This window comes from Durio zibethinus, chromosome 10 (assembly GCF_047325235.1).
Source record: "Durio zibethinus cultivar Kanyao isolate XHJ-2024 chromosome 10, ASM4732523v1, whole genome shotgun sequence".
NCBI classification, from domain to species: domain Eukaryota; kingdom Viridiplantae; phylum Streptophyta; class Magnoliopsida; order Malvales; family Malvaceae; genus Durio; species Durio zibethinus.
The window spans coordinates 9574613-9594880 of record NC_143171.1 but is presented as its reverse complement, the minus strand read 5'-3'; the positions used below and the strand labels follow the sequence as shown (position 1 = coordinate 9594880).

Below are 20268 nucleotides of genomic sequence, written 5' to 3'. Positions count from 1 at the left end.
AATCATAGATAATATAATAATAATTTAATAATAAATTATATATAATTTAATATCAATAATAACTTGGTAATGAATTATATATAATTTAGTGATAAATCGATGATAATTTTATAATAAATAATAAAAAAATTAAGTAGTAAATGAATGATAACATAATAAGAAATATATAAAAAATATAATAATAAATCATTGATAATTTAGTAATAAATTAATAACTTAACAGTAAATCACTGAAATGTAATAGTAAATTATTAATAATATAGCTGTAAATTAGTGATAATTTTTTAGTAAATTAATTAATCATTGATAATTTTTTTAGTGAATCATTGGTAAATTAATAATAAATTGGTTACAACTTTTTAATAAATTATCAATAACTTAGTGGTAAATCACCAACAATTTAATAGAAATTATTCATAACTTAATGGCAAATCAATCATAAATTAAAAGTAAATCATTGAAAATTTAGTAGTAATCATTAATAATCTAGAAATAAATAATTGATAACTTAATTATCAATCAAAACTTACTATTTAAAAAGTTAAGATAAACTTACCATTAACTTATTCAATAAAAAAATTAGTGAAAAAAAAATCTAAAATTGAATAAAATAATAATGTTATCATATAAAAAGAAAATTATTTTATATATTATTAGTGGACATTTTAAATTTCATGTTTTAAAGTTGTAGATACATAACAATATATTAGTAAATCAAAGATAGGTTAATACAAAAGAGTGATAAATCAGTAGTTAATAATTCATAATGTAATAATAAATCAATAATAACTTAATAGTAAATTAATATAATTTAATAGTAAATTAGTCTCGATTTAGTAGTAATTAATTTATAAACTTTGTAGTAAATCATAAATAAGTGAATAATAAATCAATGATAATTTAATAGTTAATTTTTAGAAACTTAAAAGTAAATCAATATAATTAAGTAATACTTAATCATCAATAACTTAAAAGTTAAATGATTTAATAGTAAATTAAGGATAATTTAATATAAATTAGTGATAACTTGATGATGAATCATGGTTAATTTAATAATAAATATGTGATGATTTTATAGTAAATAATTGACAACTAAGTAGTAAATAAATGATAACATAATGGATAATAACATGATAATAAATCATTGATAATTTAGATGTAAATTATTGATAACTTAGAAGTAAATCAATAATAATTTAGTTGTAAATCAATGATAATTTAATAGTAAATTAGTTAATCTTTGATAACTTTATAATAAATCATCAATAAATTAATAGTAAATTGGTTATAATTTTATGACAAATCAATCATTATTAATAATTTAGTAGTAAATCATCAATAATTTAATAATAAATCATTTATAGTTTAGCAGTAAATCATTATAAATTAGTTGTAAATCAATATTAATTTAGTGATAAATTATTGATAATTGAACAGTTTATTATTGATAACTTAATAATAAATTGCTGAAAATAAAATAACAAATCAATAATAACTTAATTGTTAATCATTGATAAATTTTTATTATACTTAAAGTTGCTATGAATTGAACTTTGATTAATAGTAGAAACGAAACTAAAAATTTTATCTTGGGAGATTATAATAAACCTAACACAAATCTATTCAATAAAGAAATTTAGTAAAAAAATTCTAAATTTAAATAAAATAATAATGTTATTATATAAAAAAATTATCTTATACTATAATTGAATCTACGCTTTTTTATGAGAATTCATTGTTAAATATAAGATGACACAAATTTTATCCATGATTACTAAAAATATATCATAAGTTATTAAAAGGTTAATTACTAAAATTACATCAAAGAAGTTACCAAAATTTTATCAATGGTTATCAAAATTATATTATAAGTTATTAAACTAATATCGAAAGTTACCAAAATTATATAAAAAATTATCAAAATCAAAATTATATCAAGACTTATCAAAATTTACTTTTATTATACCAAAATCAAAATTAAATTATTAGTATTTATTATTATTATTATCATAGTATTACAAAAATTATTTATTAAAATAAAATTTTAAAGATAAGAAGTGCATGTTCTTACGCACATGTCAAAAACTATTATATATATTTATTTATTCACCAAAACTTGTATTCATCCAATCATATTAATTGGTATTTAGTTCTTAGTAACTTTTTTTTTTTGGCTCTATGAATATATTAGGATTTAATACTATTTGCTGAAGAAAGGCATTTTCCTAGTACTTATCAAAGTTTTTTAATTTCACTATTTTTGTGAAAACTTGTACTCAACTCATGAAATATTATCCGTATGATTTTATCTCATAAAAGGTGTCTCACAAGTTTCGATTTTAAATCTTAATATATATATCATAGTAAAATCTCAGATTATCTTGATATGGGATTAACGTGTCACAAACTTTTTTGTTAAAACTTGATGTCCTCGTTAAGCCCAATACAAAGTATATAAATCCATCGAATCACATCAAACATTAAACAAACTCAACATAAAAGCACACATAGATCATATGATGAACAAGCTCAACATAAAGCATACATTGATCACAGGATCACACCAAACATTGAGATTCTAGAGGTGGACAGATCCATTGAATCACATCAAACATTGGACAAGCTCAACATAAAGCATATAAATCACAGGATTACACCAGATGTTAAGATTCTAAAGGTGGCTCCCACCATATAATCTTAGTTTCGGTAATATTCTAGATGTGGCTCTCACGGTATAGTACTTAGCTCTTATCCGACTAATGATCGCTCTGTTATCATTTGTGAAAATCCACACTCAATCTACGAAGTATTGTTTGCTTTGACTTGAAAGTCTCACAGTTTTATTCCATAAAAGGTGCTTCACTAATTTGGATTTAAGCCTCTCTCTTTATATATATATTATAACAGATCTTTAAAGCACTTGATGTGAAATTGAGGCATTACTAACTCTCTTTATTAAAACTTGACATCTTTGTAAAGCCCAACACAAAGCACATGGATATGCCAAATCACACCAAACGTTGGGCAAGCCTAACACAAAATACACACAAATCACATGATCACATCAGAAGTTGAGATTCTAGAGATGGCTCTCATCGTATAGCACTTAGCTTCTGCTCACACCAAACATTAGGCAAGCTCAATATAAAACACACATAGATCATAGGATCACACCAGAAGTTAGGATTCTAGAGGTGGCTCTTACCGTATAACACTTAGCTTTTGCAAGATTTTAGAGATAGCTCTCACAATATAGCACTTAGCTTCTGTCTAACTGATAATCACTCTAATACTGTTTGTGGAGACTCACACCTAACTTATAAGATATTATTTATTTTAATTTAAAGATCTCACGATTTTATCTCATATAAGGTGTCTTACAAATTTAGCTTTTGTTGACATTACCTTGTTACGATGTACATACGCCTTTTTCTGATTTGGTTGACATTTGAGGGACATCTTTAAGGGGATGGGTCTATTTGACATGGAAATTGTGGCACAATCTGGGGCCCGTACATTGATACTTTCTCTATGCAATTCAATAAGAATCTAGCAAAAGCTCTTAATCAAGTACGAGTTAAAAGAAACAAATTAAAGTTTTCTGTTTCTGATTTTCTACGGGAGAGCACATCCTGAAAGATCAGGTTTGGAAGGTGCTTGGATAAAGGATCCGTTGAAGTTTGACAATTCATACTTCAAGGTAAGTTCTTGGTAAAAACCTTGGCAATTTCTTATCCTTTAAAGTATGTGTACGTTCAGCTAATGTCATCCTTTAATCAGGGAGCTGCTGAGTCAGACTCAGATCTACTGAGACTTCCCACGGACGAGGCTCTAGTAGATAATCCGAAGTTCGGCAGCTATGTTGGTCTTTTTGATTCAGCTTGATACCTGTTCACAACGTGGCTCTAAACCATAAACTGCAAAGTAACCGTATCTCTCACTTGAAGTTGGAGGAGAATTTTACTTGTTCCATTGTCTATTATTATTCACAAGGAATTGAGATTTTTATTCTCTTTTAAATGGCAGAATGAGGATGCTTTCTTCAGATTATGCAGCTTCCCACAAGAAACTCTCTGAGCTAGGCTTCATTTCACCTTTAAGGTTAGATTTGAGTGGGAGTTGTTGCTGCAGCTATGGCAATCCTCAGTTAACTATTATGAACTTTACAGGAAATTCACTTGAGTTTCACCTTACTCAAATCGGAAATTGTAAAGTATTGCACAATTCATATGGAGATTGGAATAGGATTCAGTTTGCTTGTGTTTTTTTTTTTGGGTACAAATAATTCATTGATAAAGTTACTCTTTTTTCTGTTTCCTTAACATGCAAACTGAATCCTATTTCAATCGCCATATGCAAACTAATGTGTTTTTGCATAACAGAAGAACCTCAACTTGGGAATATAATTTCCAATTCAGAAGTGAGATAGGCGAAAAACAAATACTTTTCAGTTGTGGAAATGCTAAATTGTATTTATTTTGATGGATGTGGGGATGCGCCTTATTTGAGAGGCGTAAATATAAATAAAAATGTATTAGCTTACGGCAACTTGAGCTACCTTAAAAACTGCTACCCCTTCTTCTACAGGAATAGAAGTCAAAGAGGTTAGGAGAACAAGTTCATCTCCAACCGACTAGTTCAATTTAAGAAATTAAATTAAAGACAGTTAACATGATTAGATTAAGTCAGGGCTCTAGGACTCAAAGAAAGAGTAATGTCTTGGAAGACCTTAAGCCTCTTGTCAATTTTCTTTGGAAAGATCTTTTGAGTGCTGGTTCCAACCCCCTTCCCTGGTTCATTTGTTGGGCCAAGAACTGCAGCAATGATAGCCTCTTCAAAGTCTTCGCTGTCGGGTAATAAATCTGCCAATTTGTCTCCTTTCTCTTCGGATGAAGGAGAAAGCCTTCTTGTCTTAATCTCTGGTTTTTCCAGTTCTGCAGAGAAAGGTTTTGAGTAGTCTCCCATTTCATTCACTCTCATAGAGTTAGCAGAGTTCCAAGACCTTGTTCTTTTAAGAGTGTCATGCGATTGATTTCCAACTGAATCTTTTACACCAGGCTCCTTCACGAATTTTGATGAATAGAACGGTGGTGCATCAATATTTAGAGAATTTCCTGAAGGAAAAGCAACTGGTTTTGCAGTTGCCTGCTGAGGAATCACCATCTGGCTTGCCATTATATTCGAATTGATATTCTCATCTGCAAAATCATCATGTGATTTGACAGCATTTGCTGTTGGCAAGCTGATAGGATCCTTGCAAGGCTGGGGCTGCCAAATTGATGAAGAACCAAGGAAGGCGTCAAAGAGCCGGCTTTGTTCAATCCGGTCCCCTCCCTTGTTCATCATCTCAGACTCAAGGTCCTTGAGCATCTGCTGTGCCCTCTCATAGGCCTTGAGATGGGAATCTACCCCTCTTGGTCCATCAGCAACTGCTGGTTTCACTCTTCGCAAAGTTTCTTTAGCCTCTGCAATTCTACCTTGCTTCATCAAACAAATACCTAGATTACACATCTTGTTGTTATCAGGAGCAATTGAAAGTGCCCGGCGATAAGCATCTTCTGCTTCGATATAGTTGTTCTGCTGCATCAATGCCCATCCCAAATTTCCCTGAAAAAGAAAAAGAATTTTCTTAATACATGTATCCATTAAAACTATGGAGTTGATAAAAAGGAAAGATGAGAAGGCTGGAGTCCTACCAGCAACCGAGTTGCTTCATGTTCCACGGACACCTGAAATTTCTTTCCTTGAGATCGGGCTGTCTTGGTGCGCTTCCCATTGAAAGCCAGCCCTTGTTGAATCAAATACAATTTGTGCTTCAATAATGCTATTTGGTCATCCAATCTTCCACATCTCTGTAGAATTAAAATAACCAACAAAACAAGTCAGCCATTGCTAAAACAACCTTGATATAGTTCTTCTTAATTTTACATTTGTGAACAGACCTTGTAGAGATCCAATAGAATGTTATCAAGAGACTCCTGCGCTTGATCTGAGCATCTACTACGCAATGACTTGATAGCCTCAATGGCTTCCTCTGCTCTATTTTGTTGCTTCATCACAATGGCCATATCTTTCAAAGCACTATCCACTCTATCCCCTGCATTGATGGCTGCCCAAAACAAAGGAATTGCCCTCTCTGGATCTTTATCTACCAACTGAACCAATACCAATATCCAAACCAATAAATACCCTTGAAAGAAACATAAATAGAAAAAAAAAAAGAACAGTTCTCAAATATTCTTACTTGAACATTCTTGGCTCTAACATAAGGAGTGTCACCAACTGGGACTTTGTGGATGGCTTGGAAGGACTCAGACCGAGTTCTAGAAACCCCGAGAGGCTTCGCTGGAGAAGTAGGGGCAGATTTAGAGGGCCTGAATCCCGGAGGAGCGTTCCACACATCTTGTAACATCTTCAAAAACACAATTTACTATTTATAATTTCCTTTGTCTTTTGCAGTGATATCGAAGATGAAGAAAGATTTGTGGGACAGAGAAAAAAAAAAAAGAGTGAAGAAGAAGGAGAAGAAGAATGGAGAGGGAGAAGTGAAGAGAGAGCGAGTAAGAATCCATGCGATTTAGAGAGGTTTTAGGAGAAAAGATTTGAAAATTTCGACCGTTGAGGTTACCGTTTTACGTACTAGCCGTTGTGGAGGCGTGGACTCTTCAGTAAGAGAAGAGATATTCTCCTTTTTCACCCCTAATTTCAGCATATTTAGAGTTATGACCTGTGAGTAAAAACATGCTTCGATTCATACCCTCCAATGATAAGAGCAAACCATTTCCCAAATCCAATGGGGGCTCGCGTTGGCCTTTTCTGCTTCTTATTCCGCCAATGTTGTTTCTTACAATATATTTTATCTTACAACGATAATTCATATTTTGGAAATTAGATTCTACACACCGCCCTTCATTTTGTTAAATATCACACGTCTTCTTAAAAATATAGAACTCGGTCTTCGTAATATTATAGGATTTTTTTGAAATAGTAATATTAAAATTATGTTTTTTATATATGAGATTATTATAATTTAATTTTAGATTATTAAAATTAATAAGAGTTTAAAATTTTACTGACATATTACAATATTATTGACAAGTAATAATGTTAAGATGTTTCTAAATGTTTTATTTCATTTTCATCTTTAGCATAAAAAAAATAAAGATTTTTGCATTGATAAAAAATTATATAAAATGTAAGGAAATAATATATTTTTTAGAATATTACCTTATAAAAAGGTTTTTTTTAAGGATTAATATCATAATAGTTCACAAATTATATTAAAATATATTTAATATGATATTTAAATTTTTAAAATATTTAATATAATATCTTAACTAAAAATATATTATCTAATGTGATATTTATTTATAATGAGATTAGTTTATAATAATAGTACATGTTAGATGAACAATTATTTAAGTATTATATTAATTAATAATTTAAAATTTAAATGTCATATTAAAATTTTTTAAAATTTAAATATCAAATAAATATTTTACTATAATTTAATAATAATTTATAATATTATATTTTTTATCTTATAATTATACGGTGATGTATTTTTGGCTGAGAATAATTTATTTTTAAAAAAGAAAATGAAAAAAAAATTTTCTCCGGTTGCGCTCATAGGAAATATTGATTTGGGCAGGCTTGAAGTTTATGACCCAAGCTCTAAGCTCTCATGTTAGGCCTAAAGTGACACCCAGGACCCAATTGCGAGCCTAGTTGCTTACTAGTTCGCATGCCAGGCTAAAAGGTAGTATGGAATAAAAGCATTGGAAATTTCTGGATTAAATTTCGTGGTTTAAAACTTGAGATTAATATATGGGTTCCATTACTTCAACAAGACGAGATCAAGAGCCAATCATTGCTAATCAGAACGTGGAAATTTATAATTTCACTGCAGCTACATCACTCATATCCCCCCTATAATTCAACGCTTTTTATCCTCTGAAAGGAGAAGAGGAACCATAGATTTTTTGCTTCTCCAATCGTCTGCTACAATTTAATAGTAATTCATAGTGATTTTTAACCAAACTCGGATAGGCATGGACCAAAATTTTGGTACAATCTACAGTGATGATGGCATTGCCATGTAGTAGACGTGTTGTTAGAGAGAGAGAGAGAGAGAGAGAGAGAGAGAGAGAGAGCGATGTGACTTTGTTAAAGTTTCATATGTGGCGCGAGTCACGACGGATTGGATGGACGAAGTTTTGACCTTCGCCCACACGACGTTCAGTTTTACCAACTACATTAAGCAGCATTTAATACAGTCGTACTAGAAATCCTATATATATATATATATATATGTATATAAACTCGGTTTGCTGCTTCTTTAACTAGATCGCACCAAACAATATCCATCTCCTTTGATCCAATATCTAGCAATAGAATAGCAAACCACCCTCCTTGCCAAAAGCCCCACCCAAGCTACACAACCATTACCAAATTAGTGCAAAGTCCACTACTTGAAGCAGGACTACATGGGCAGGTCCCCTTGTTGTGAGAAAGGTCACACAAACAAAGGAGCATGGACAAGCGAAGAAGATGAGCGTCTCATAGCTTATATCCAAACTCATGGAGAGGGTTGTTGGAGATCACTCCCAAAAGCTGCTGGCCTTCTCCGTTGTGGTAAGAGTTGCCGTCTTCGATGGATTAACTATCTTCGCCCTGATGTTAAGCGGGGTAATTTTACTGATGAAGAAGATGAACTTATCATCAAGCTACATAGCCTTCTTGGTAACAAGTAAGTCTAGGAGATCTTTTGATTTACTTTTTCTTTTCATGCCTTAGCTGGCCGAAATGGTTAAAGTTTTTTCTTTTTGTTTCTGAGTTAAGGTGGTCAATAATAGCAGCAAGGCTACCCGGAAGAACAGATAATGAGATCAAGAATTACTGGAATACCCACATAAAGAAGAAGTTACTGAGTAGAGGTATTGACCCCTTAACACATCGATCGATCAATGAACAAGCTGCTATTCACAGCATAGATACTGCAGTTACGAGAGAAGTTGTGAAGTCCAATAATGAGCTTAGTTACATAAACCAGAACGACCCAGATGGAGAAAAGTATCCAGAATTGAATCTTGAGCTGCGGATAAGCCCTCCCTCTTCAAACCTGTCTCAGGTGGTGGACAAAATAGACAGAAAGGTTATTTGCTTCTATTGTAGTTTGGGACTGCGAAACAGCAAGGAGTGCACTTGTGGGGGAAGTAGAAGTAGAACATGTGAGTTTTTGTTCTTTACGAATGGGGTTTTGGATTACAGAAAGATGGCTTTGAAGTGAGAATTTAATTACAAAATCAACTATAGTTTAATGTGTTTAAACTTCTCTACTTCCCCTCTGGGTTGTATCTATACAATATACTTTAAACTGACAACACTTCAATGAAGATTTAGCAATGTTTGGCCACATATTCAAATCTTTTATAAAATCTCTGAATGTTTCTTATTCCATTTGGAAAAAGGAAACTTTCTTTTTTTATTTTATTTTGAAGTAGATTAATGAACTATCTTGGAAGATGAAAGGTGAAAGTAACATGGAGCCGAAGGAGTAAGTAACCTATCTTAGTCATGCATTAAAGAAGAGCGAGAATAGGCGTGAAAGCGAAAGCCAGAGGAAGAGAGAGGACAGGCAATGGCTTCAATATTCATTGCTAGATTGCTACCATCTTACGCAGTTCTGCCTACCAAACAATTATTGTGCCAGCTGCCGACTGCATGCATACAAAAAAACAAAACCGGATTTCGTAAAACTTGTCTATGCTATTTTGTTTCCGTAAAATGCTGACAAAATAGCCTAATTATAATTAATCTGGATTTTGCTTTATTAGCCGTTACAGTGCCTTGAAAAAGAAGGGAAGTTATTCATATTTTCAAGAGAACAAACAGATGCTGTTACATTTCCATATGTAACGCAAGCTAGGGGGCCCAGGGAGAAAAAGTTGGCTCCGTTGGTTAAAGGTCCATGAACCACGATCATCTATGGCTGATGCAGGCAGAGCAATTAGTCTTTGACAAAAGAAAAACTTATAGGAGCTTGCCTAAAATGAAGTGGCTTGGAGGGTAAAAATTTGACCAACTTTTCTTTCCCCAGGAATGACAACGCGTAGTGATTGAGATTGCAGTAGCTAGACCATAATAACTAGGGAAAACCACCTCTTCCTTAATTTCTCCCTGCTGATGTTATTTTACGTGCTTTCGTGACTAACACAGTTTCAAGGTCACGGTGGACGATTGTCACAGGGTAGGTAAGGAATGTGAATTGAGAAAATTTCGTCGAAACTCCTAATTAGCAGTCTTTTTCTTCATCAATTTTTAATTAATTCCCGGTCGATTCATAGCATGCAGTCTGAAAAAGAAAAAACTGCTGAGAATTATATTGTAATGATTTATGTTTTACAATAAGATTTAAAGTTTATTTATATAGAGATAAAATATTACAAAATAAAAAATTTAATAAATAAAAATAATGATTAAATCAATTTCTATAATCATTTAATCAATATCTAATATTCTCTAAATTAATATTAAATCAATATATAATATTCTTTAAATCAATATCAAATCAACCTAAAAAATTATCAAAATATTACTAGACCATAAACTCAAGATGATAATATAGAGGTCAACTTGAATTTAAAAATTTGGACAAGAAATTGATCAAGTGGATGTAATTTAGTGAAGATATCTGCTTTTTGATCAACAATAGTAATAGGAACAAGTCAAAGAGTTTGAGCAAGTAGATGGTGACGAATAAAGTGACAATCAATTTAGTATGCTCATGAAAAACATTATGATGAGCTATCTGAATGGCATTGTAATTATTACAAAATATAAGAGTGCTAGAGTGATGAGAAACATTTATATCCTGAAGTAGCCATTGTAACTATAGAAGTTTTGATGTGGCATTTGTAAGAACTCAATACTTAACTTTAGTGTTAGAGCAGGATACCACAGTTTGTTTTTTACTTTGCCAAGAAAATATGAAAAGAACCAAGAAAGAAATAGTAGCTTGTGGTAGAATGACGATCAGTAAGATCTTCTGTCCAATCAGCATCACAATAATAATGCAAGTCCAAAGAGGAACTAAAGGTAAAATGCAAACCATGGAACATAATACCCTTGACATATCGTAGGATCCGGAGGACAGCAGTAAATGAGTAGATTGAGGAGCAGATAGAAATTGATTAACCAGATGAACAATGTAGGTAATAACTAGACGAATAAATATCAAATATATAAGATTACCCATCGGAGTTGGATAAAAAATAAGGTCTGGAAATGGTGTACCATTAAAAGGAGGAAGCTTCAAATTTTGTTCAAATGGTGATGATGCAATCTTGCTATCAATTAAATTTGCTCGAGCAATAATATTAAAAGCATATTTTATTTGAGATAAATGTAAACTAGTAGAATCATTAGTGACTTCAAGGCCTAAAAAATAACTCAAAGGATCAAGATATTTCATCTCAAACTTAAAATGAAAACCATTTGCATTATTACCCATAATGATTATATCATCCACATAAACTAAGAGAAGAGTAGTACCATTTTTAGTAGTTCGAATAAAAAAAAATAGAATCATGATTACTTTATATAAAATCAAGTTGTGCAACAGTGCTACTAAACTTTGAGAACTAAGCTCTAGAGGTTTGCTTAAGATTATATAAAGCACATTGAAGACAACAGACCATGTTGGAAGGTATAAACAAACCAGAAGGTGGCTTCATATAGACTTTCTTAGTAAGATAACCATTCAAGAAGTTATTTTTAACATCCATTTAAAAGGTTGGCGACTTTCTAGCTATAGTAACAGGTAATAGTGAATGAATAGATGTGAAATGTGCAACTAGGGAAAAAGTCTTTTCATAGTCAATGTCATATTCTTGTGTAAATCCTCGAGCAATAAGATGAGTTTTGTAATGTTTTATTGCCCATCAGATCGAGTCTTAATCTTGTAAACCCACTTACAATCAATCATTGACTTATTAGAAGGTTATTCAACAATATCCAAAGTATGAATTTTATCAAGAGCCTGAAGCTCTTTTACCATTACTTGCTGCTATATAGGATTAGAGACAACTTTATAAAAATTATAAGGTTCATGTAATATGGCAAAAGCATAATAATAGTGAAAATCATGAAGTTGAGTGTTAGGTTCCCTTACCCGAGTGGAACGATGAAGTGGAGGTGATATGTATGGTGAATGGACAACTATATTAATAGAAACCTCAGTTAGATCAGATATAGTAAGAGTGGAAGAAGATGAATCATTGTTTGAGTTATAAGTACTTATAATAATCTCATTATTTGAAGAAAAATAAAAAGATGAATCTGTAAAAATACATGGAGAAGAACGTGGTGAATGTAATGTGGACACACTAATGAACTTTTTATGTTTCCTAAAAACTACATGTCATGAGATATGAAGACGTTTAAACACTAGATCATAGCATCTATACCCTTTGTGTTTTATACCATAACCCAAAAAATAACAAAATATAGTTCTAGGTTTAAGTTTAGTCTTTTCATGAGTAAGAAGTAGAATAAAGTAAGTATATTTAAAAATTTTAAAAGAATGATAATCAGGTACCTTATTGTATAGACACTCATAGAAAGATTGTGTGCCTAATACTAGTGTGAGAACACGATTAATAGTGTAAACAACAGTAAGAGCAATTTTACCTTAAAAATATTTAGGAAATGAAGAGGAAATGAGAAAGGCACTAACTATGTCAAGAATATAAAGATGTTTTCTTTCAACTTGATCATTTTGTTGTGAAGTATATAGGCAAAACCTATAATAAAAAGTCCCATTATCTTTTAACAGGTTACGAAACTTAATTTTTGTATATTTAACAACATTGTAAGACCTGAAAATTTTTACTTTTCTAAAAAATTGAGTTTGTATTACGTTATTGAATACATGAAAAATTGATAAAAGTTCAGTTCTTTGTTTGAATAAATATATCCAAGTATAACGAGAGAAATCATCAATAAATATAATAAAGTAACGTGAATCTTCTAATGTTGGTGTATGAGTTGGACCCTAAATATCAAAATAGACTAAATTAAAAGGAACAGATGAGATAAAATCATTTTTATTAAAAAGGTAAAGCATTTTACTTTCCAAGATGACAAGACAAATAATCAAAAACATTATGAGAAATATTACCTAAGACACCAGTGGAAGCAAATTACTTTATTCGAGAAATAGATGTATGTCTTAGCCTAGAATGCCATAAATCTAAAGAAACTGAAGAGTTGGTTGTTTGAGATGTGGCAATAGTAATAAGTGTTGTGGAATTTTCAAAGTTTCAAGCTCAAACAATATTCTAACCTTATGTCCTATCCCAACTTTCTGACCTGTTTGAGGATTTTGCACAATATAAACATATCGCTATAAAAAATGCAAATCAAGGCCAAGGTCACAAAGTTAAACAAGAGAAAGCAAATTTAAGGCAAGGTTAAAAATAAGGTAAGTGAAAGATATATATAGTTTTAAGGTTTTAATATTACCAATGTGACTGGCTTTTAAGATAGATCCATTTGTTATTTTAATGATTGGACCATTAGGTATAGGTATCTTACTTTTGAACAAAAAAAGATCAGCAGTTATATGATTTCCACAAGCAGTATCAAATAACCAAATATTACCTAATGTAGCAGCAAACATGGTAGGAACATGAAATTAAGATAATACTTGATTGAGAAAAGTTTGAATATCAATGATGGAGATTGTAATGGTTTCAAAAAAAGACTTAGAAATATTTGGTTTAGTGGTTGTTGCCGTAATAGACTTGTCAGTGCGAGGATCATGAATTAGACTACTGTTTATGATCTACATTTCTAGACGGAATGATTAGTCCTCCCACATCTTGAACAAGACTTGTGAAAAGCAAAATTAATACTTTTCTGAGTAACAATAGCAACAATAATATCAACCCTATAAGTCCAACTAATACCCAATCGAGTTTCCTCAGATATTAATTTCATAAAAGCATTATCCATAGTTGATAAAGGATGTAGGTGCAAAAGTGAAGACTTGGTATTCTTAAATTCATTTCAAAGTGTCATTAAAAATTTAATAAGACAAATTTGATTTTGATAAATAATAAAATTACCAACATTACTTTCATCCTTGAATTTCAGCTAAAAAATTTTAAGCATATCCCGTAAATGTTGCATTTTAGAATAAAAATCATTAATCGATTGACTTGGTTCTTGATGAAGTCGAGATAAGGTGGTCAAAATATGATATTGATGAGTAATGATAGTAAAGTTGTATCGTGTGACAAGAAAATTTCAAGAATCTTTAGTAAGTTCAAATCGCCCAAAATGTACATTTATAGAAGAAACAGTGATGTTAGTGAACCATGTCAGAATTTGATGATTATTACTTTCCCATTCCTCTAGTCAATTTGTAAATTTATCATCGGATTTTTTTTTCTTTTTGGTACTTTATGTTCTTCGGTAATAATAAGCCATAATTTCATTCCCTTTAGATAACTATGCATAGCCATAACCTACCTATTGTAGTTATTTTCATCAAGAATAATTGAAATTGATTGTACATTTTCTCATTGAATACCTGTCATTAAGCTCTTGAAAAAGAAAAAAAATGAAGATGTGGGAAGTTATGCGTATTAATATAAAAGATGACTCTTGAAGATGAGAAGAGAAACAAAAAAAAAAAGCGTATAAGCAAAAATAAAGTTAAAAATGAAAATCAACCAAAAATGAAAATAAGCAAATATTAGTTATTCCAAGGAGATTCATGTAGGAAATGAACCATGAAATTGTTTTGATACTATGAAAAAGAAAAAAATGATAAAAATTTTATTATAATGACTTATATTTTACAATGAGACTTAATGTCTATTTATACATATATAAAATATTACAAATAAAAAATACAATAAATAAAAATAATAACTAAATCAATTTTTATAATCATTTAATCAATATCTAATATTTTTTAAATTAATATTAAATTAATATAAAATATTATTAAAATATTACTAAAATAATATTATCAATATAAAATATTATAAAAATATTACTAGAATATTATTAACACAGCCAAAGCCAGCAATAGAATTTAGTTATTAAGATGATATCATGATTCAAGGTTTATACATAAAAAAAAATCATGAAAGATGATAGACATGGGCTTCATTGCATTTTGTCCATAAGAAGATTGATCCGGTCTAATAGATTAAGAATCAAAGGGTCAAATAATGATGGTGATGATGCTGCCGTGATTCTATTACGTGGACCACAATTTTCAAGCAAGGAATGTTTATGATGCAGGATAAAGAAAAAACAATAAAATATAACTTTGGAAATAAAAATTGTGAACTAGAATTACTAAAGAAGTCACGGTTGCCGGTGCACAATACCCCTATCATACAAACTAAACAATTTCCTATAATCATTAAAACATCCTAAATTACATTAAGCATCTAGTACAATAAGTATACTGTTTACATAGAAGTTGTATTTAAAAAAGGTACGTATGTAGCTAATAAAATACGGGTAACATCCAGAACATTAGGCATTCTCAATGCTGCAATAGATATATCTGAACTGCTCTCAATTCGCCTCAGTTATCGGTTGTATCAACTTTATCAGGTTTTTTATCAAGTCTTGCTCTACCTGAACTTGATGACTCACCCATTGCATCAGGAGAAGCAGCAACTTGGGATGAAGCTCTCTTCATTGAAGTTGGCAGCCCTGATATTTCCTGAAGGAAGGGGAAATAACTACTGTCAATTGTCTTGGCAAAAATTATGGCACAAATTTGGCCCTTGAGGATTGAACTCTTCATATGCATAACAGGAGTTCACATCATCTATCTGTACGGTATCACGTGCAGCATTTTATAATACCATTGCAAAAGCGTACAGTTCCGCCAAAAAAAGATAAAACTCTAATCCTTTTTCTCCAAATTACCTTCATCAAATGCAGCCTCATGTCACATCGACGGCTTGGTTTCCAATGCATGCCATTGCAAATTTTGAATATTGAAATAATACATCAGCCGCAGCTAGCTTTTTCTCTTCAATCTGACATAATTAATATGATAAGAATGTGAATGAAGTAGGTCAGCAGCCTTCTGTTAAGGAGGAGATTAACAATATTGAGTCCAGACGATTTAGCATAAGTTATTATGTAAGAGAGCTCAAAAGTAACTGAAACGGTAAACTGAAATTATCCAAACTTTTATATGGAGTTGTGACAAGAAAACGTTAATGGGACCGACGAATTTGCACGCCAATTTTGTTTCCAAACGAATCAACCAGAAGCGATTAAGATTTTATCCTGACTTTATTGATGATTATGGATATCACTTGCTATTTATATATTCCTATCTATTTTACAACTCAGGTCTAGATGGTAGATCAACACAACCTGAAGGAATGATTCTGTATTTTGAACACCATACCCTAGTGAACCCCTTCCAGACTGTGGAGAAGAGATGTTCATGGAGCTGTCTCTCAAAATAAGATATGGAAACCCACACATCAAAATCAAGTTCATAAACCCATTATGCTTGAAAAAAACTTCTTTTTTTTTTTCCAATCTCCTGGTTTCAACCTTGTTTGAGTGTCTTTCTTTCATGATATCAACCCTATGATTGCACCAGAGAAATAAAAAGAAAAGATTTTGAAATGCTAAAAATGCCATAATCCACCAAATGTTAATAGAAAAATTAGTCCGGGGACTTTAACCTACACTACCCCCATCACAAAAATTTCACAGCATACGAAATTGGTAATGATTTTCACCTTCAAAACCAGGAACCCAAATGCCCAGAACCGAGAAATATTCAGCATCTGATCAAATTACATACATGGTAACTGATTTTACACCTATACCAACGTTATAAAGAGAAATTTTTACCATAAGAAGTAAAAAGTGTTGCCCAGTTCGAAAAACAACAAAGGAGATTCAAATATTAATTGAAGTAGGTAGAGCTTACTACAAAACAGCAACAAGAAAGGGTATCAGAAACAATAGGAGATTTAAGGATTAAGATTTGGTCCCATGAAAGAGACTCAGCGAAGGGCTGTGGCAATCGGAAAGTTAATGACTTTATCATTATTAAACATAGTAGTACCTCGTAATCTTCTTTCATGTTTTGGAACTTGCATTGTATTTGCCTTCCCCTGTGGTTTTCTCTGCTTCTTGTCCCTAAATTTGACAAGTCCTAGAAGAATTTAATTATTAATTTATATAAATTAAGCCACACAAATAAACGGCCTATTAGCTCAGTTGGTTAGAGCGTCGTGCTAATAACGCGAAGGTCGCAGGTTCGAGACCTGCATGGGCCAATAATTATTTTTTCCTCATTTGTTTTTGGGGTCGATTTCTACCCTTTCAATGGCATGGGTTTAGATAGCATCATTTTCTAGACCAAGCCCAAGCTAAAGACAGCGAAACCCATCATCTCATTTACTTTCTTTTCAAAAGAAGACCTCATCGAATTGATGTTAAGCTCAACAGGAAAATAAAATCATACACTGCTAGTCTTGTGCATATTAAGTAATTGGATGTTTTACTTCATTTTTTCTACCACGATAATTTCAAAACATTTGCAGAAATAGCTTCAACCTCTGGGAACTGTTGAAATTCATCATTGAAATACGTAAAAGCATACAAAATGTCAACAAAGGTAAATACAACTATGATATGTATAATGAAGCTCCAGCCTCCAAGGGGCGCAAGCCTGAGGCAGAATACAAAATGTCAATAGTCGAATGCTACAAAACACCCTAAAAAGAAAAAGAACAAAAGGAGAGAAGGAAAAGGAAGTCAACAGTTGATGCTTCATGTTTCCTTTGGAGGGGCCTTCTTTGCAGCCTCAGCTGCTTCCTTCTCCGCTTCAATCTCAGCTGCAATAGCATCAATCTCAGCTTCATCAAGCTGACGCAGACCATTCTCTTTTGTCATCACAGCAACTTCAATGTTCTTTCCCCCACTCTCAACAACCTCCATGCAAGAGACACGCATTAAGACAAGCAATCATTATATGGCATAAAACATGCATCTATAGCAAAAGGTATATTTTAACCCACTCAAATAACTAAAACTCTGAAGCTGTTCTTCTCTAATCTAACAAGAAGTGCATCATTTCACCATGTAAATCTTTATTGCCATCATACTTCCAAGTAGCAATGCATTAGAAGAAACAATTACGATATGGCACAAAAAAAATATTTCACAAAAAAATACTTAAAACTTTTTTTCTCTAGGTGCTTGTGTTATATAGCTTGTTCAAATAAAGCACTAATGAAATCATTACTTTGCTTTGGATACAGAAATATCATTAACGTTCAAGTCTCAAGTCTTTTGCCCCATTTTATAATTTTGATTCAGGCATTTTCCATTTTCTTGTGGCACAGGTTGATAAGCCATGTTTTCTCAATAAGGCTTAAAAGTCAATGCTTTATCTTAAAAGGCATGATGAATATGGCATGTGGGGGAATGACATCAAGTTAAAAATAGATTTAATTCATATTACTACAGATTCAACAACTGACAATTGAGAAGCAGCATAATTTATATCATTTATTAAAGAAGAGAGATAATGGAACCGCAAACACTTGAACACAAAGTAAAAGTTAACAAATGAAGAACTAGCTAATGAAACTTACCTCAAGCAAGGCACGAATTGCAAGCTTAATGGTTTCTCGTCCAGAGGTTTCCTTATAGTTCTTCTCCAGAAACTCTCGTATTGAGTTAGAGTTTCTCCCAGTTGCATTAGCTTTCCAGGCGGAAAATGTCCCTGATGGATCTGTCTGATATAGTGATGGTACACCACTATAAGGATCAAAGCCCACAATCAGAGTCGAGAGACCAAATGGCCTAACACCTCCACTTTGAGTGTATTTCTGCTGAAGTCCCGCAATGTAACGAGTAATATACTCGACGGTAACTGGATCTTCAACAGTCAGCCTGTGGCTTTGACATTCAATCCGAGCCCTATTTATGAGGACACGGGCATCTGCTTTGAGTCCAGCACATGCCAATGCAATGTGATCATCCAAGTTCACAATCTTCCTAACCGATCTACACAACAGAAGCAGTCAAAGGATAAAAGTAGCCCAGTTTGAGGAAATTCAAAAAACTCAAATAATTTCTTTAGTACATGTTCTCATCATAAAATTCCCAAAGTTTCTATTTTTCTAAATCATTCAGACAATTATTAGCGTAACAAACAAATCTTTATCAAAACCAGTTTTCCTTTCTTGGGCCAAAAGATCAATTCTTATAGAAAAATCCACATATAAAAAACCATGAGTAACCATGATAGATACAGGCTAATCTAAACAATGTGGAGTACCATTAATTGCAAGTCCAAATCATTGAACCCTAACCCTAAATTTATTTTAAACAAAAATTAAATAGAAAGAACCGATTTTTGGGAGAGACAAAACGGAAAATAAGCAAGTGAAGGGGTAGTATAGTTAAAAAAAAAAAAAAACCTGGAGTCCTGGAGCTTGGCGGTGGATTTTTTCTCGACGCCAAGGACAACGATATCGGTGCCACGGACACCAACGGCGGCGTTTCCTTTACGGACAGCTTCGAGGGCATATTCCACTTGGAACAAATGGCCGTCCGGCGAGAACACCGTGATCGCTCTGTCGTATCTCGCCATTTTCTTTTCCTATTCCTTGAATTTCCTTATGCTATAGGCTTGAAAAGTTGCTGGAGCTTTCCTTTTCAGCTAGCGTCAACCTAAGCAACAAGTTAAAAGAAGGAAAAACGCTTTAAAGATACATATTGACCAAAATTGAAATAAAAAAGAAAAAGGGACCATCATGTAAATTTCCATTTTATTCATAAATAGAGAAAAAATGTTATAAGGGTATAGTAGCAATTTTTTCGCTACATTTAGCATTATTGCAGTAGAGGCTTCATATTGTTGGTATTATTTTCTTTAGCATTTTGAGTTGTAATATTTTTTGGTCTTTTTTTTTTTTTTTTTTTTGTGTTTGAATGAAAAGAGTATTTTTGAAGAGTCATACACAAAATTTTAATTTTATTCATAAAATTCATGGTTTTTTTTTCCTGAATCACACATAAAATCGAGCTTATGAAGACAATTATGTTTGAACTTCACTTTTAAATTTTAGTAATTTATTCATTTAAAATTAAATTTAATTTTGCAACTTATTATTTATTTTGCTAACAAATTTGTAGAAAGTAAAAAGTAACCATCAAGAATGTCCATAATTGAAGTATTTCGTTGGTATA

General features: G+C 31.8%; 3 protein-coding genes, 1 non-coding gene and 1 pseudogene across 5 annotated transcripts; 2 read left to right on the top strand and 3 right to left on the bottom strand.

The window, feature by feature from the left end:
* Window positions 1-4450: 4450 nt before the first annotated feature.
* Window positions 4451-6562, bottom strand: LOC111291881 (protein POLLENLESS 3-LIKE 2-like). The gene is made up of 4 exons (XM_022883993.2): window positions 6245-6562; window positions 5943-6155; window positions 5697-5852; window positions 4451-5607 (listed from the first exon to the last, which is right to left on the bottom strand). Exons 1-4 carry the CDS (start codon window positions 6410-6412, stop codon window positions 4681-4683), a joined length of 1464 nt encoding a protein of 487 aa, XP_022739728.2. The 5' UTR covers window positions 6413-6562; the 3' UTR covers window positions 4451-4680.
* Window positions 6563-8273: 1711 nt separating this feature from the next.
* On the top strand, window positions 8274-9415 carry LOC111291884 (myb-related protein 308-like). The gene is made up of 2 exons (XM_022883996.2): window positions 8274-8749; window positions 8842-9415. The coding sequence occupies exons 1-2, from the start codon at window positions 8487-8489 to the stop codon at window positions 9287-9289; spliced, it is 711 nt and encodes a 236-aa protein (XP_022739731.2). The 5' UTR covers window positions 8274-8486; the 3' UTR covers window positions 9290-9415.
* A 5926-nt stretch (window positions 9416-15341) lies between these two features.
* LOC111291885 (uncharacterized) lies at window positions 15342-17146 on the bottom strand (annotated as a pseudogene). Its single transcript, XR_016345746.1, has 3 exons — window positions 17129-17146; window positions 15961-16073; window positions 15342-15751 (listed from the first exon to the last, which is right to left on the bottom strand). The product of XR_016345746.1 is annotated as an uncharacterized LOC111291885 (transcript).
* Window positions 17147-17268: 122 nt separating this feature from the next.
* Window positions 17269-17342, top strand: TRNAI-AAU (transfer RNA isoleucine (anticodon AAU)). Its single transcript has one exon. It is a non-coding gene; the product is annotated as a tRNA-Ile (tRNA).
* A 281-nt stretch (window positions 17343-17623) lies between these two features.
* On the bottom strand, window positions 17624-19755 carry LOC111291883 (proteasome subunit alpha type-7). Its single transcript, XM_022883995.2, has 3 exons — window positions 19497-19755; window positions 18666-19080; window positions 17624-18000 (listed from the first exon to the last, which is right to left on the bottom strand). The coding sequence occupies exons 1-3, from the start codon at window positions 19667-19669 to the stop codon at window positions 17839-17841; spliced, it is 750 nt and encodes a 249-aa protein (XP_022739730.1). The 5' UTR covers window positions 19670-19755; the 3' UTR covers window positions 17624-17838.
* Window positions 19756-20268: the final 513 nt, after the last annotated feature.

Excerpts from the sequence above, each read along its gene's own strand:
- LOC111291884 (XM_022883996.2), top strand. The coding sequence starts at position 8,487 with ATGGGCAGGTCCCCTTGTTGTGAGAAAGGTCACACAAACAAAGGAGCA. Across the intron at positions 8,750-8,841 it reads CATAGCCTTCTTGGTAACAA|GTGGTCAATAATAGCAGCAA; the intron begins GTAAGTCTAGGA and ends TTCTGAGTTAAG.
- LOC111291883 (XM_022883995.2), bottom strand. The coding sequence starts at position 19,669 with ATGGCGAGATACGACAGAGCGATCACGGTGTTCTCGCCGGACGGCCAT. Across the intron at positions 19,081-19,496 it reads GCCAAGCTCCAGGACTCCAG|ATCGGTTAGGAAGATTGTGA; the intron begins GTTTTTTTTTTT and ends TCTGTTGTGTAG. Across the intron at positions 18,001-18,665 it reads CAATTCGTGCCTTGCTTGAG|GTTGTTGAGAGTGGGGGAAA; the intron begins GTAAGTTTCATT and ends TCTTGCATGGAG.
- LOC111291881 (XM_022883993.2), bottom strand. The coding sequence starts at position 6,412 with ATGTTACAAGATGTGTGGAACGCTCCTCCGGGATTCAGGCCCTCTAAA. Across the intron at positions 5,853-5,942 it reads TTCTATTGGATCTCTACAAG|AGATGTGGAAGATTGGATGA; the intron begins GTCTGTTCACAA and ends TTAATTCTACAG. Across the intron at positions 5,608-5,696 it reads ATGAAGCAACTCGGTTGCTG|GGAAATTTGGGATGGGCATT; the intron begins GTAGGACTCCAG and ends TTTCTTTTTCAG.